This window comes from Bos indicus, chromosome X (genome assembly GCF_029378745.1).
Source record: "Bos indicus isolate NIAB-ARS_2022 breed Sahiwal x Tharparkar chromosome X, NIAB-ARS_B.indTharparkar_mat_pri_1.0, whole genome shotgun sequence".
NCBI classification, from domain to species: domain Eukaryota; kingdom Metazoa; phylum Chordata; class Mammalia; order Artiodactyla; family Bovidae; genus Bos; species Bos indicus.
Window position 1 is genome coordinate 128,822,254 of NC_091789.1, and position 17,872 is coordinate 128,840,125.

Genomic DNA, 17,872 nt, shown 5'->3' on the forward strand with positions numbered 1-17,872 from the left:
TTATATGAAAAACTGAGATAATACCTGCATGGTTCAGCACACAGCAGCGAAAGGATCAAACGGGATGATGTACGTGAAAGTTCTTTGGAATGTGTAAGCAAGGGTATAAAACCATGTTACCTGATTGGATGGAAAGTGAAGTCGCTCAGTCGTGTCCGACTCTTTGCGACCCAATGGACTGTAGCCTACCAGGTTCCTCTGTCCATGGGATTTTCCAGGTAATAGTACTGGAGTGGATTGCCATTTCCTTCTCCAGGGGGTCTTCCCGACCCAGGGATCAAACCCAGGTCTCCCGCATTGTAGACAGACGCTTAACCATCTGAGCCACCAGGGAAGTCCAACTGGATGGAAAGAACTTACTATATTAAGGAGTCAAAATCAGTCATTCAGAGACAAAGAAAGGATCAGATGGCTCCCGTGAATCCATCCCTAAGTCCATCCTTTCATGTCTCTCCATTTTCAAGTCATCTCTTAACACTTTTATAAAAAGGAAGTTCTGTACTTTCACAGCTCCTGAACAGAATTATTTTTAATTTGAAAACAAAGATAGTTTAAGAAGAAAGATGCTGCCCACCATCCGAGGTAAATGTCTGTCCGCTTCCATTCACTGACTCAGCTAATATTCATTAAGCACCTACTATGTGCCAGGCCCTGCTTCAAAAAGTAGATGCTTGAAATTGAGGAAATGACAGGGAAGTACAGGGGAATTGGGAGAACTAAACAAATTTAGCTGAAAAACGGTTAATGTCTATGTATATTATAACATGTAGAAAGATGATAAGAAACCTAGAGACAAAGCACAGCAAACAGAAAGGAGAAATGAATACTTGGGGTGGCCGAACTGTGTGAATGAAAGATGTTCCTGAAACTCTTCTTATGATTGCTTTGGAAGCAAAGTTAATTTCTTAATTCAGAAAACAAAGACACAATTTAAAAAAGAAAAAGAAAACAAAGACAGGAGAGGCAAGACTGTCCTGGAGTCAGACAGTTAAGCCAGAACGTACATCAGCAAAGGACTATCAATGAAGTCATTAAAACACTGAAAGACATCTTCAGTTTCAAGAAAGACCTAAAAAGAGAGGAATGTGATCCCCTCCAGTGTATCATGCATAGACGTGTAAAGGGCTGTGGCTGGAAAGGGAGGCCAAGGAAGAGGCTGAGAGACGAGCTGACATTTATAGGAAAGCTGGGGTCTTTAAACTCGAAGGCCATTTTTTTTACGTCTTTATATCACATGGAAATAATCACATGGAACAGCCCCATTCCCAAGACACTGACTCGACCTTCAAAAAACAGGCCTTTATGCAGACCATCTCATTACTTGTATCTTGGAAGTAATGTTGGTCTTTTTCTTACCAGACTAGATTATGAGTTCCCTGATGAGAGTCTTCTAAGGATGGAAGAGATGAGGTCTTCCGAAAGACAAAGGAATCACCATGAGCTCAGGTAATGTAATGAAAGAGTATTAGCTTTGGTGGAACAAAGAGAAACAGAGTCGTCCTCCATGCGAGTGCAGTGGGTCAGAATACGGCTCCATCCAGGGAAAAGCCCATTGAGATGGCAGCGGCGAAAAGAGGGTTAGTACTGTCATATGTCTAGAGGAGGAGGAATACTTTACCAGTGACAGCTTTTAAATCAGTGGACTCAACACTTCAACACTAGATGGAGAAACATTTATATGGATGTTAAAAGAGGGCAGAAGTCAAAGTAGATGATAGATATATGAAAAATATTAGTGAAGAGAAACACACCCTGCAGAGCTGTTTAAGTTGAGGGTTTTAAATCCAGACTCTCAGATGGCTTGTGTTTCTAAGGGTAAACATGACACGACGATTCTAAAGCAGGCTGAACGTTATGAAAATATAAACGATGACGACCTGGGGCATGTTCCAAATAAACCAGAAAGAACTCTTCCCTTTGATGGCCTATTTCACACCTAGTAGAGTGCATCACCACAGGGACTTAGAAAACTGCAAAGGAATATGACGTGACAAAAGGACCATATTCACTGGTAAATTGTTACATGAGCATAAAAACTTCACTTCCCACTCTTCACAAACTTGATAATGACTTGAAGGTAGTTTTTCACTTAAGATTTTTGAAACCAAGCAGCTAAGTGAAAAATCCCAAGACAACTTTTGGAACACTTTAATCAACAGAATGGAAGTATACAAATGAATTTCAAAATGAAATCAATGCACCCAAGAGGGAGATCTAACATGAGAGTATCTACAGCTCACAATGAGAATCTGGTCAGATGGAAGAAGGCCAGAGTCCAAAGCAGAGAGTGAAGAGGGATGCGTAAGAGAGAGGAAGGGCTCTGGGACCGAAATATCAAGACGTGCTCATCTGATGTCTTCAAATTCCAGACTCCCCAAGGCCACAGTTGGTGGTTTGGGACAAACATGGTATTTGGTCACAAAGAGCAGCAGTAGAGATCGGCTGTATCTGGAATGGGGAGGGAGGCAAGACATCTGGGGAGACTGTAGATAGTCTATGATAAAGAAGACGGAGGTATGAGGGCACGGGCACTAATAAGGCTCTGTGTCCCCTTACGACAGGCGCCAACCAAACCACAGCAATGTACTATGAAAAATGACTCAAGTTACTGCTTTAGTGGAAGATATGAAGTAGCTACAGGAAACTTCTGTGGAAAAGGTCCAGCTTATATGGAGAAAAATACACATTCAAGCACTGGATTATCTATAGTGCCACATTCAGAGTTGGTGGAGGAAAGGAGCTCTTTCTGGGTGACTTGCAGAAGGCCATCTTTTCTTCACGGAGAGGACTGAAGCATTCAGTTCTTTACAAAGTTCTGTTAGTCTTCATCTTGTCCCTACAAAGAAAATAATGGGGACAGCTCCAGTGAGTTTATGAGGACAACCTTCTCTATTGTAACTGAAATGTATTCAGAGCATTTAGTTACAGTGACAATTCAAAAACCCACGTCTTATCTCAGAATTATTCTCTATAGTTACTACAGAAAAAGAATTAGCATTTAATGACATATATACTCTAAAGCTGTTCTTTCCTCTCAGTGAAAAACCTGCTTAGAAATGAGGAACCACTGCCAATGGGCATGGGGTTTCTTTGGGGGCTGGTGAATATGGTCTAAAATCAGACAGTGGTGAGGAGCACACCACCCTGGGAATTTACTAAAAACCACTGAGTTGTATGCTTTCAAAGGGTGACTTTTATGATATGTGAATTATATCTCAATAAAGTTGTAATTCAAAATCTGCTTAGACCTCAACATAATAAAAGCTATATATGACAAACCCACAGCAAACATTATCCTCAATGGTGAAAAATTGAAAGCATTTCCTCTAAAGTCAGGAACAAGACAAGGGTGCCCACTTTCACCATTACTATTCAACATAGTTTTGGAAGTTTTGGCCACAGCAATCAGAGCAGAAAAAGAAATAAAAGGAATCCAAATTGGAAAAGAAGAAGTAAAACTCTCACTATTTGCAGATGACATGATCCTCTACATAGAAAACCCTAAAGATTCCACCAGAAAATTACTAGAAATAATCAATGACTATAGTAAAGTTGCAGGATATAAAATCAACACACAGAAATCCCTTGCATTCCTATACACTAATAATGAGAAAACAGAAAGAGAAATTAAGGAAACAATTCCATTCACCATTGCAACGGAAAGAATAAAATACTTAGGAATATATCTACCTAAAGAAACTAAAGACCCATATATATAAAACTATAAAACACTGGTGAAAGAAATCAAAGAGGACACTAATAGATGGAGAAATATACCATGTTCATGGATTGGAAGAATCAATATAGTGAAAATGAGTATACTACCCAAAGCAATTTATAGATTCAATGCAATCCCTATCAAGCTACCAACAGTATTCTTCACAGAGCTAGAACAAATAATTTCACAATTTGTATGGAAATACAAAAAACCTCAAATAGCCAAAGCGATCTTGAGAAAGAAGAATGGAACTGGAGGAATCAACCTACCTGACTTCAGGCTCTACTACAAAGCCACAGTTATCAAGACAGTATGGTACTGGCACAAAGACAGAAATATAGATCAATGGAATAAAATAGAAAGCCCAGAGATAAATCCACGCACATATGGACACCTTATCTTTGACAAAGGAGGCAAGAATATACAATGGATTAAAGACAATCTCTTTAACAAGTGGTGCTGGGAAATCTGGTCAACCACTTGTAAAAGAATGAAACTAGACCACTGTCTAACACCATACACAAAAATAAACTCAAAATGGATTAAAGATCTAAACGTAAGACCAGAAACTATAAAACTCCTAGAGAAGAACATAGGCAAAACACTCTCTGACATACTTCACAGCAGGATCCTCTATGACCCACCTCCCAGAATATTGGAAATAAAAGCAAAAATAAACAAATGGGACCTAATTAACCTTAAAAGCTTCTGCACATCAAAGGAAACTATTAGCAAGGTGAAAAGACAGCCTTCAGAATGGGAGAAAATAATAGCAAATGAAGCAACCGACAAACAACTAATCTCAAAAATATACAAGCAACTCCTACAGCTCAACTCCAGAAAAATAAACGACCCAATCAAAAAATGGGCCAAAGAACTAAACAGACATTTCTCCAAAGAAGACATACAGATGGCTAACAAACACATGAAAAGATGCTCAACATCACTCATTATCAGAGAAATGCAAATCAAAACCACTATGAGGTACCATTTCACACCAGTCAGAATGGCTGTGATCCAAAAGTCTACAAATAATAAATGCTGGAGAGGGTGTGGAGAAAAGGGAACCCTCTTACACTGTTGGTGGGAATGCAAACTAGTACAGCCACTATGGAGAACAGTGTGGAGATTCCTTAAAAAACTGGAAATAGAACTGCCTTATGATCCAGCAATCCCACTGCTGGGCATACACACTGAGGAAACCAGAAGGGAAAGAGACACGTGTACCCCAATGTTCATCGCAGCACTGTTTATAATAGCCAGGACATGGAAACAACCTAGATGTCCATCAGCAGATGAATGGATAAGAAAGCTATGGTACATATACACAATGGAGTATTACTCAGCCATTACAAAGAATACATTTGAATCAGTTCTAATGAGGTGGATGAAACTGGAGCCTATTATACAGAGTGAAGTAAGCCAGAAGGAAAAACATAAATACAGTATACTAACGCATATATATGGAATTTAGAAAGATGGTAACAATAACCCGGTGTACGAGACAGCAAAAGAGACACTGATGTATAGAACAGTCTTATGGACTCTGTGGGAGAGGGAGAGGGTGGGAAGATTTGGGAGAATGACATTGAAACATGTAAAATATCATGTAAGAAACGAGTTGCCAGTCCAGGTTTGATACACGATACTGGATGCTTGGGGCTAGTGCACTGGGACGACCCAGAGGGATGGTATGGGGAGGGAGGAGGGAGGAGGGTTCAGGATGGGGAACACATGTATACCTGTGGCAGATTCATTTTGATATTTGGCAAAACTAATACAATTATGTAAAGTTTAAAAATAAAATAAAATTTAAAAAAAAGAAATTAAATTTTCTTAGCATTTCTCGTTCACCTAATGAATTTAATATAACTACTAAATACTTCCCCAGGTTGCCACCAATTATCCTATTTCTGTTAAGTGAAAAACTTTCAGCGTCAGGGTAGCCATTTTAGAATCTTAAAAACTGCTTTCTGATAACATTTGTTTGCCTAATAAGATATCAGAAATGAAGACTCAGGGACTTCCTTGATGGTCTCAATGCAGGGGGCATGGGTTTGATCCCTAGTCAGGGAACTAAGATGATGCATGCTGCCCAGCATGATCAATAAATAAATAAATAAAATTTCCCCTAAATAATAATGTATCATCCTTTAGAAAAAAGAAATTAAGACTCATACTTAATTACAGTATACAACCCGCTAAACTATTTAAATAGGCTTTAAAACAATATTCAACTAAAACCATCTTTTTACAATCCAAATGGACCTTAATGTTCATAAAGACCATTTTCTGTGCTACCCAAATAATTCCCCCTACCAGAGCCATCACTGGAATTAACTGCTCATACTGATAACCCAATATACTACCTGACTTCTACGAACTGAAAATGGAATCAAGGGAAATTGAGCCAGGTGTTTCAAGCTCATTTAGCTTGACCTTGGCCAGGGATGGTGTGTATATGTGTATACACACACCTGTGTGCACGCTCACACTTACGTGCATAAAACAAACTCCTCTAAATTTCATCATTTGAGGTGAGTGACCAATGCAACAACACTGCACAGAGGCCCATCACAATACTTCCAGAGGAAAAAAAGTAGCAATATAAATAACCTTTTACATCCTTCATCGGAAAAGATCAATGCTACTATAATGGTACAAAGTCACAAAGCTATATAAACTCTGCTGCTGCTAAGTTGCTTCAGTCGTATCCGACTCTGTGCGACCCCATAGACGGCAGCCCACCAGGCTCCCCCGTCCCTGGGATTCTCCAGGCAAGAACACTGGAGTGGGTTGCCATTTCCTTCTCCAATGCATGAAAGTGAAAGGTGAAAGTGAAGTCACTCAGTCGTGTATGACTCTTAGCGACCCCATGGACTGCAGCCTACCAGGCTCCTCCGTCCATGGGATTTTTCCAAGCAAGAGTACTGGAGTGGGGTGCCATTGCCTACAAATACCTGTCTGTTGCACTGTGTTAGGAATCAAGGTTTTCAGGGTAAGAGGAAATATATACAATTAAAATAGATTAGGGAGAAATATTACAATGTTAAAAGAGAATTAAAAATCAACGTGAACTTATATATCTTAAACCATGTTTTATAGGTCTGTCCAGAAAACAAGACTAGAAAAGATGTCATGTACACCTCCAGCTCCCAGATTAGGGTCTCTAATACCCATTAAAAGTAAACAGGAGTCTTAGTATGAGATGAACTTAGGACATCCTCTTGGGCCAGAAAGTAAGGAAGCTTTCAAAGACCAACAGGATTTCACCAATGGAACATAAAGGATATGGCTAGAAATAGCTTCCAATGGCCAAAGGTGTGCCAATTTTAGCATCAAAAAGATGGCCACTACATGCAGTGACAGGGTAACCTCACAGAGAAGAGAGCCAGACACAAAAACAGCATGCACTGTATATTCCATTTATTTTAAATTCAAGAAGAGAAGAGAGTCCGATATAGTGATAGGTGATAGAGTTGGAGTAATGGTTACATGGTGGGGAGGGAAAAAGGAGAAAACTGTGACTAGGAAGTGGCCTTTTCGGGTCCTGGAGATACAGATGTAAAAATTCACCATGTTTCAAACTTTGTATCTGTACACTTTATATATATATATATATATGTTAAATACTGACCAAAATACACCAACAAAGCAATAAAAATCTACCACATCCATAATACTACTTAAAAAAAAAGGAAGCCTGAAACCCACCCGTCACCATTTAAAGTGGTTTCTAACTCAGCATCCGCCTGGAAAATTTGCAATTGAAAAGAAAGATTTAAATGCCTATCCTGCCTTGCCAGGAGGAACTGTACTTCAGAAGGTACCTAAATGACCTTAGTTGATGAGGAAAAACTTGATAGGAGAATGTCAGCTAATTGTCAAAGGAAGGACACTAACAAAAAACTCATCATTTTATACACATTAACAAAATTACTGATTCAGGCCAAGTTTTTCAACTGGTCTTAATAACCCCTAAGTGATGGTTGTATGGTGGCAAAGTAACACTACGCAGATCATTTTCTGATTAAGAAGGGAAAATTAACCACACTGTGGAGGGACCAGGCAGTCACCATCTGAATTATGGGCAGTCTTAACATTACTAACACTGGATCAACCGAACTGCATGGGTCTCAGAGTGTAATTCTGCATCCATATTTATGAAATATTCTAGAAAAAAAAAAATGCTCCACTGAGCCTTTAGATGAACTTCCAGTTTACGGGACAGCCAGGGTTTCAAAGAAAAAAAATCAAACAAATCAAGGTGGGACATTTTGCAGGACAACTGGTATGGTCTTTCAATAACAAAAAATTGTTCTACATTAAAATCTAGAGACCTATTCAGATGTGTTATGTGGTCCTGGAATCGATTTGTCTTTGGGACAAATCAGGGGAATTTTCATGATGAAAATATAATGACACAGAAAGATGGAGACGGTTAAATGAAATAAAACTAGGCTGCGTGACAGTATGAAAAGTCTGATCTCATTTGGGAAAAGATACATATACAAATAGAAAACACCTGGAAGGACACAGATACAGCTCTAAGAATGGTAATCTCTGGATTATCAGAATACAATAGTTTCTATTTTTTTGCTTATTTATATCTTTTAACAGTGTACATATACTGCTTTTTGATTATTAAAAGATTACTTTAAATTAAACAAATAATCAGAACCCTTACTGTTGCCAGTAGAGTTGGAGCTTAAAGGTTGTCAGAAGAAAGAAAACTGGAAACCAAAGACTGGATTATTTATTGTCGTTATTACCACCAAGTAGTAAAACTCGTTATTCTGTGATTGATCATTTTCTTCATTTCTTTTATTGTGGTAAACTATATGTAAAGTTTACCCTTTGGTTAAGATGGAAAAAAATGTTTTATTAAGTGTACAGCTCAGCAGCGTTCAGTACATTCACAGTGTTGTACCACCATCCATCTCCAGAACTTTTTCATCTTTCTCCAATGAAACTTGTCCTCATTAAACGCTAAATTTGCTTTTCCCCTACTCCCCAGCCATGGCAACCACCATTCTACTTTCTTCAGGTGCCTTACATAAGTTGAAGCATACAGTATCTGTCCTTCAGGGTCTGGATTATTTCACTTACCATAAGGACTTCAAGGTTTATCTATACTGTAGCATGTCACAACTTTATTCCCTTTAAGGGCTGAATAATAATAATTGGATATGGATAAACCCACTGTTTACCTTGATTGATAATTTTAACTTTTTTATTTTTCTGGTTTCAATCCATCTACAGACTTTCTCTAAACATTCTTCTGTCAATTCTATGGATGATGACAAACTGAATTACTTCTTAAATAAGATTCGTGGCAGGATACACACCCGGCTTACTGCTTTTAATACCTCCATAGGGCAAGGACTCCCAGAATATCAGGTCCTCTACTGAAATGGCTACTCTGGTGACCCAGTTCTTGCTATACTTCCTGTCTGGGGTGAAAAAATACTCCCATCTTTCTTTAGGGATCACTTTGCCTTTCCAGTGGCAAAACCACAAAGATGTGGCTGAAAATATCAATCATCTGAGGAAAAATCAGATATTTTGTAATAGAAAGAAAAGTAGTCAATTACTGTTTTGCCTTGTATTTGGAAGCGTCCCTGGGCTCACTGCTGGGATTGCTCCAATCGTCAGCTTCAGCTGTGCTCTTGTAATGGCGCCATGCGGACTTGTTAAAAACCGGAAGTCTCTCAAATGATTCACTTGAAAGGGCCTAAGGAGAGAAACAAAAATGTATACTAAAGGTCTACAGTGTCATCTTGCTCATGTGAAATACTAATTCAAATTTTACTATTCAAAGCATCAGAAACCTTAATGTGGAGGTACACTAAAATTACATTTTAGCATTTTACTTAGACTGGACAGGATGAAATTAAAGCATTTTTTAAAGGAATAAAAACATTCACTCATGAAAAACCAGTAAACATGACGAGAACAAAAACCATTTTCGTTCAGTTAATACTGATAAAGATATCCAATCGTCTTAAACCAAACACTATTGTCCACTGGGTAAATGCTCTCCCAGAGGGCCCAGAAGAAATAAAGTTTCACAGTAGATTTATAAATATAAACTCATAAAGTGATATCAAATAGCATATCATTTCTGTGTACTGGCATCTAAGATAAACACCCCAAATAAAGGGTTATTTTATGATACAGCATATAAAACACTACACAGCTGTTAAAAGGATGAGCCAGTTCTATGTGAATTGATATGGAAGTATCTCCAAGAGATATTGGAAAGTAAAAAAGAGCAAAGTGCTAAAATAATCACTGGTGTGAAAACAATTAGATTCTCTCTCCATATGTTTATCAATACAGAATCAACTTCTAAGAGGATTCACATGAAACTGGTACCCATGGTCACCCCAGAAAAGAGAACCCAGTGGCTCTGGGCCAGTAATGGAAGACAGTTTTCCCTTTCACAGCTTTAAAATTTCATACCATGTGCCCCTATTAGATAATGAAAAAGTACTCCAAATATTCTAGAGTTTCAGTTCAGTTCAGTTGCTCAGTCATGTCCAACTCTTTGCGACCCCATGAACCGCAGCACGCCAGGCCTCCCTGTCCATCACCAACTCCCAAAGCTTGCTCAAACTCATGCCCATTGAGTCGGTGATGCTATCCAACCATCTCATCCTCTGTCATCCCCTTCTCCTCCTGCCTTTAATCTTTCCCAGCATCAGGGTCTTTTCAAATGAGTCAGTTCTTCACATCAGGTGGCCAAAGTATTGGAGTTTCAGCTTCAGCATCAGTCCTTCCACTGAATATTCAGGACTGGTCTCCTTTAGGATGGACTGGTTGGATCTCCTTGCAGTCCAAGGGACTCTCAAGAGTCTTCTCCAACACCACAGTTCAAAAGCATCACTTCTTTGGCACTCAGCTTTCTTTACAGTCCAACTCTCACATCCATACATGACTAATGGAAAAACCATAGCCTTGACTAGACGGACCTTTGTTGGTAAAGTAACGTCTCTGCTTTTTAATATGCTGTCTAGGTTGGTCATAACTTTCCTTCCAAGGAGTAAGCATCTTTTAATTTCATGGCTGCAATCACAATCTGCAGTGATTTTGGAGCCCCAAAAAATAAAGTCTGACACTGTTTCCATTGTTTCCCCATCTATTTGCCATGAAGTGATGAGACTGGATGCCATGATCTTCATTTTCTGAATGTTGAGCTTTAAGCCAACTTTTTCACTCTCCTCTTTCATTTTCATCAAGAGGCTCTTTACTTCTTCTTCACCTTCTGCCATAATGGTGGTATCATCTGCATATCTGAGGTTATTGATATTTCTCCCAGCAATCTTGATTCCAGCTTGTGCTTCCTCCAGCTCGGCATTTCTCATGATATACTCTGCATATAAGTTAAATAAGCAGGGTGACAATATACAGCCTTGATGTACTCCTTTCCCTATTTGGAACCAGTCTGTTATTCCATGTCCAATTCTAACTGTCGCTTCCTGACCTGCATACAGATTTCTCAAGAAATTTCTCAAACAGATCAGGTGGTCTGGTACTCCCATCTCTTTCAGAATTTTCCACAGTTTGTTGTGATATTCTAGAGTTTAGAAGTAAATAAAAGTTTGGTATCACCACTGAATGAGAAAACTTGTATTACAGAGAACTTTGTTATCTGATCAGACTTTTAGGTAAACATATTATAAGCACTGAAATCTTGCAACTTTAAGTCAGCAAGTCTCTAAAATAAAAGACTTCAGTTTATGAAAATCTGTCTTTTAAATGAGTCCTTTTAATGGATATGCAAATTTTTAAAAAATCACAACTTAGAATTAAGGTTTTTAAAAATCAGTATTAAATTTTCATATCTCCATATTTCCTATTTGCTCTGAGCATAAAATCAAGGGTCATAACTTGGTTTTCACATAAAAGTGAAGTAAATCCTAGTTGAATATAAGAATTCATATATATATATTAAATCATATATATGATTATTCATATATTCATATATAATATGAGATGATGATACAGTGCTAATCTGCTTTAGTTATTAGAACTTACAGCTTTAAAAAGTAAAGATGCTTTCCTGTAACAGAAATGAAATGCAGTACCTTTAAATAAATGACAGCATCAGTACCCACGCCTTCCATAGAATAGAGCTTTAGATCTCCTTGAAAATATCTAGCATACAGACGAGAAATTGGCAAGCCATAACCAAATCCAGCCTATTGAGAAAAGAAAATTAATATACTGAGAAAGGCACAAAATGCTAACACGTTGAGTCTGAGAACCATCTGAAAGATTAGAATTAATTCTTGATTCATATTTAAAGCAAATACATTGACCCAACCCATACTATGATGTACATACATGGCATCTATGGCAAATAATCTATTTTCATCCTCCAAAAATATTTCTCACGTGTTTGGAAAAGAATAGAAACACTCCTATTTTGACTAATGCTTTTTTTAAATATCACAAATAATGCTTTTAATTATTTAGCTTCTTATAGTACTCACATAACAGAAACTGACAAACCCATGTTGTTGTTATTTAGTCACTAAGTCACATGTAACTCTCTTGCAATCCCATGGACTATAGCCCATCAGGCTCCTCTGTCCATGGGATTTCCCAGGTAAGAATACTGGAGTGAATGGGTTGCAATTCCTTCTCCCAGGAGACTAATGCTTTTTGAATGTTTTAAGGCAACTGTTTTGCATTGTTTAAAAACAAATCCCAAATCATGTGGAATTTGAACTGGAAACTCAACTAAACGACATCATTCCAGAGTTCTATTAACTGATTTCTTTGCTCTTTATAGTGAACATTCAATTGAGTAGCACAGGAATTGAAACCTACCAGTACCAAGGCTAACACAATGAAAAGAAAGTGATCTCCTAAGGGCTACTTCCTAAAGCTGTGGGAACACTACAGTATTTTGACATGTGGTCATCCATGTATTTTTAGAGACAAGAAAGCAAAGCCAGTACCCTCCTGTACCTCTGTGTCATAGAACCCTGACTGTAACAGGTTGTTGGTGGGGGGGCGGAGATCTCCAATACTGACAAGAATAAGAACAATTGAGACTAATTTCAAAACCTCTGGGTTGGAGAGGAAAGGGCTGTTCCTCAAGCTTCGGCCCCTCTGATTAAGTCCACCGACAGGTTAGTGAAGGAGGCAGTGGGCAAACACACAGCAGTGGCTGGTGGGCTTTAGGCTCAGACAGGTGAAGCCCACTTTTTGTGCAACGAGCAGTTTGCTCAACCTAAGACTGTTTTCTTATCTGAAAAATGTAATAAAAAGCTTACATAAGAGCTGCTGTAAGAATGAAATGATATAAGGAGTGTAAAGTCTTGGGACAGTGTCTAAGACACAGCAGAATGAAAGAAATGGAAGCTGCTATGATGGCTACCGCCCAGCAGTAATTTTACTAAGTTCTGCAGCTTTCAACTGTTTTCTAACAGCTTTCCTAGATTCCCTCCGTGGGGTTAGGGCCTAAACAAGGGTTGGGTGTGATAAGAGTCCACCATCATGGAAGGGCTGCAGGACAGGCAGAACACGGCCAGGAGCAAAGACGAGACAGCCGAAATGGTGACTGAGGTCACCACAGCAAAGAAATCAGTGGACTCTGGAGGAGGCTGAGGAAACCTGCCTCCTCCAGTCAAGCAAGGCCCGGAGCCGGCTCCCAGGGAACAGCTGAGACCATCTGAGCCCGATGCAGTCACGAGTGTGAGGAGACGGGTGACCCCAGGGTCCCACGGAATGCAAAGGAGGGGCCTCTACCTCAGATTTGGACAGGTTCTGGAAAGTCTTCCCAGGGTGTCAAAGGATCAATAGGAGTTGGCTGGGACGACATTTCCAAAAAAGAAATGCATGTGTCACAGCACAGGGCTGTAACACAGTAAGGTGCTTGATGATGAAATTACATTTCCTAGTAGTACATACCCACATGCCTGCTTACAGGCTGAGGAGAGCTAACGGGGAGACATGCTAGTGGAAGCATTTCTTCAAAAGTAGAGCCACACAGCACACTGGGAAGAATGTAGACAGACATGGCCAGCGCTGGCTTGACCATCACGAGCTCAAGGACCTTAGGCGAGCAGGTAACCTCATTTCCTCATCTATAACGTGTGAGGTTGGATGCACACTTTTTACAACTCTTACTTCAACTGCTCAGTTTCATTCAAAAAAAATGACATCACAGCTGTCCTCAAGATGCTATTTTGAGACCTGGAAGAGATGACCCATATCCCTTTTAAACAACTGGTGAAGGCTCTAGATTTGCTTGTGGCATTTTGTTTTCCTTTTGACATGTGTTTAAGTAGGTACCAGAAACTAGTCAAGGTGATCAGTTTCAAAACTGATCTCTCAAATATTTTCTTGAATCCTATATAAACGACTTCCTCTCTGCTTTCAATATGCTGTGTTAACAAACTCTGTCTTGAATAAATGATGTTAAGTGTTGGATTTTATTCATACAAGTAAAACATAATCTCATGTGCTTATCAGGCAGGTAAGACTTGAAAATGAAAATGTACACCCTGAACTATTTCGCAGAATCATAGCTATGTTGCTGTGTTTAATGACAAAGGGTTCAACTGTTGTTTGTCAATTAGAAACACTCAGCGGGGGAAGAAAGTGTGGCCCTACCAGGATCTAAATGCTGCCATGGTAACCAGAGGCTTTCCTCACTGCCTTAATAGAGCTGAAGATTTTTTCCACATTGAGACAGAAAAGGCTCTGAAAATGCATACACAACCTATATGTTTCCTGCTTATGTTATTTCATGTAAAAAATGTAATGTGTTCATAATTTAACATTTAATTATATAAACAAATTTAGCAGGGGAAGTTCTAAGGCCCTGGCTGATCCAAGCCATGGAGGTGTGCAGCGCCCAGGGCCTGCTGCAGCCAGACACATGGTGCTGTTCCCCGTTCACCTGCTATTAAACTCCCACCCCCGCCAAGGGGAACGCCAGGTGGTAAATGGTGCTCTGGCAGCCGCCTTAACCATGACGTTTTTCTCTCTATTGGGAAGGTAGGCACTCAGCTCTGAGTGTTTTTTACACACAAATTAGAGAAGAAATCTGAGGCCAAAGAGTCATAAAGAAAGTGGCAGTAGCATAAAGCTCCCCCTCCTTCAAACCAGGTGGAAAACATGCAAATTCAACAAGGCTAATGCAACACCCTGGGGAGACAGCCTGCCCTGCCCGTCTCGTGTTAATGGTCCTTCCTCCAACAAAAGCTTGAGAGGCTTACCAATGGGGCAGCTCGGGTAGGCTCCAGGCTAGGTCTCGGAGCAGTTGAATACATGTAGTTAAAAAGGCGATCTATTTTTCGGAGTGGAACCCCACCACCTAGGTCACTTATCTGTAACATACAAAAACATTAAAAGCAGAAAAAGTCATCATCAATATACTTAGCAGGTGGCAAGGAGTTCATTACATAAAGTATATGACAGATTACTCTAAACTGTGCAAGGGCTTCAACTCCCAAAGAAATGTGGTCCCTTTGTGAATGGTATAAAACAAAGGAGGTGGGCAACTGGGGTCAGCATCCAATAGGCTTGGGTTTCAGATCTTGATCAGCTCCCTAAAAATGGGGTTCTAATGAAGTTTAAACAAGGAAACTTAAGCCAAGGATCTAATGTAGTACTTAGAAATAAAAACTCCCAAACTCATTCTATGAGGCGACCATCATCCTGATACCAAAACCACAGGCCAATATCAATGATGAACATAGATGCAAAAATTCTCAACTAAATTCTGGCAAACAGAATCCAATAACACATTAAAAGGATCATATATCATGATCACATGGGCTTTATCCCAGGGATGCAAGGATTCTTCAACATTCGTGAATCAATCAGTGTGATATACAATATTAATAAACTGAAATATAAAAACCATATGATCATCTCAATAAATGCAGAGAAAGTCTTTGATAAAATTCAATACTCATTTATGATAAAAACTCTCCAGAAAGGAGGCATAGAAGGAACCTATCTCAACATATTGGGCTTCCATGGTAGCTCAGATGGTGAAGAATCTGCCTGTAATGCAGGAAACCTAGGTTCAATCCCTGGGTTGAGAAGATTACTAGAGCTAATCAATTAATATAGTAAACTCACAGGATATAAAATATACAGAGATCATTTGCATTCCTATCAGCTAACAATGAAAAATTGGAAAGAGAAATTAAGGAAACAATTCCATTCACCAATGCAGCAAAAAGAATAAAGTACTTAGGAGTAAACCTAAAGAGATAAAAGACCTGTATGCAGAAAACCATAAGACACAGATGAAAGAAATCAAAGAAGACACAAACAGATGGAGAGATATACCATGTTCTTAGATTGGAAGAAACAATATTGTGAAAATGACTATACTACCCAAAGCAATCTACAGATTCAATGCAACTCCTATGAAACTACCAATGGTATTTTTCAAAGAACTAGAACAAAAATATTTCACAATTCATATGGAAACACAAAAGACCCTGAATAGCCAAAGCAATCTTGAAGAAAGAAAAATGGTGCTGAAGGAATCAACTTTCCAGACTATACCACAAAGATAGTCATCAAGACAGTATGGTACTGGCACAGAAACAGAAATATAAAGCAATGGAACAAGACAGTCTAGAGATAAACCCACACACCTATGGGCACCTTATCTTTGACAAAGGAGGCAAGAATACACAGTGGAGAAAAGACAGTCTCTTCAATAACTGCTGCTGGGAAAACTGGACCCCTACATGTAAAAGAATGAAACTAGAACACTTCCTAACACCATACAAAAAATGAACTCGAAATGGATTAAAGACTTAAATATAAGGCTAGAAACTATAAAGCTCTTAGAGGAAAACACAGGCAGTACACTTTTTGACATAAATCACAGCAGGATCCTCTTTGACCCAGATCCAAGAATAAAAATAAACAAATGGGACTTAATGAAACTTAGAACCTTTTGCCCAACAAAGAAAACAATAAGCAAGATTAAAAGACAACTCTCAGAGTGGGAGAAAATAATTTCAAACAAAACAACCAACAAAGGATTAATCTCCAAAATATATAAGCAGCTCGTATAGCTCAATACCTGAAAAATAAAGAGCTTAATCAAAAAATTGGCAGAAACAGCAAAGGAAACTACAAATAAGGTGAAAGGACAACACTCAGAATGGGAGAAAATAATAGCAAATGAAACAACTGACAAAGAATTAATTCCAAAATATACAAGCAGCTCATATAACTCAATACCAGAAAAACAGCCCAATCAAAAAGTGGGGAAAAGACCTAAAAAGACATTTCTCCAAAGAAGACATACAGATGGCTAGCAAACACATGAAAAGATGCTCAATATCACTTATTATTCAGTTCAGTTCAGTTACTCAGTCATGTCCAACTCTTTGCGACCCCATGAATCGCAGCACGCCAGGCCTCCCTGTCCATCACCAACTCCCGGAGTTCACTCAGACTCACGTCCATCGAGTCAGTGATGCCATCCAGCCATCTCATCCTCTGTCGTCTCCTTCTCCTCTTGCCCCCAATCCCTCCCAGCATGAGAATTCTTTTCCAATGAGTCAACTCTTCGCATGAGGTGGCCAAAGTACAGTCAGAATAGCCATCATCAAAAAGTCTACGATGAATGCTGGAGAGGGTGTGGAGAAAAGGGAACCCTCTTGCATTGCTGGTGGGAATGTAAACTGATACAGTCACTATGGAAGACAGTATAGAGCTTCCTTAAAAAGCTAGGAATAAATTTAAAGAGGAGAATGAAAAAGCTGGCTTAAAACTCAACATTCAGAAAACCAAGATCATGGTGGCAAACAGACGGAGAAACAACGGAAGCAGTCAGAGACTTTAATTTTGGGGGCTCCAAAATCACTGCAGATGGTGACTGTAGCCATGAAGTCAAAAGATGCTTGCTCCTTAGAAGAAAAGCTATGACCAACCTAGACAGCATATTAAAAAGCAAAGACATTACTTTGCCGACAAAGGTCCATCTAGTCAAAGCCATGGTTTTTCCAGTAGGCATGTATGGACATGAGAGTTGGACTATAAAGAAAGCTGAGTGCTGAATAACTGACGCTTTTGAACTGTGGTGTTGGAGAAGACTCTTGAGAGTCCCTTGGACTGCAAGGAGATCCAACCAGTCCATTCTAAAGGAAATCAGTCCTG

General features: G+C 39.1%; 1 protein-coding gene across 2 annotated transcripts in view; it reads right to left on the reverse strand.

The window, feature by feature from the left end:
• Nucleotides 1-2,133: 2,133 nt before the first annotated feature.
• PDK3 (pyruvate dehydrogenase kinase 3) overlaps nt 2,134-17,872 on the reverse strand; it is an 82,521-nt gene continuing 66,782 nt past the window's right edge. The window contains exons 9-12 of one of the 2 annotated variants that reach the window (XM_019956257.2): nt 14,956-15,066; nt 11,809-11,922; nt 9,321-9,452; nt 2,134-2,836 (exon numbers count right to left, since the gene is read on the reverse strand). In XM_019956257.2, coding sequence (XP_019811816.1) covers nt 2,819-2,836; nt 9,321-9,452; nt 11,809-11,922; nt 14,956-15,066 — 375 coding nt within the window. In that variant the 3' untranslated portion in view covers nt 2,134-2,818. Of the gene's footprint in view, nt 2,837-9,312; nt 9,453-11,808; nt 11,923-14,955; nt 15,067-17,872 lie in introns of both variants that reach the window. The other variant, XM_019956256.2, reaches the window with a different exon arrangement.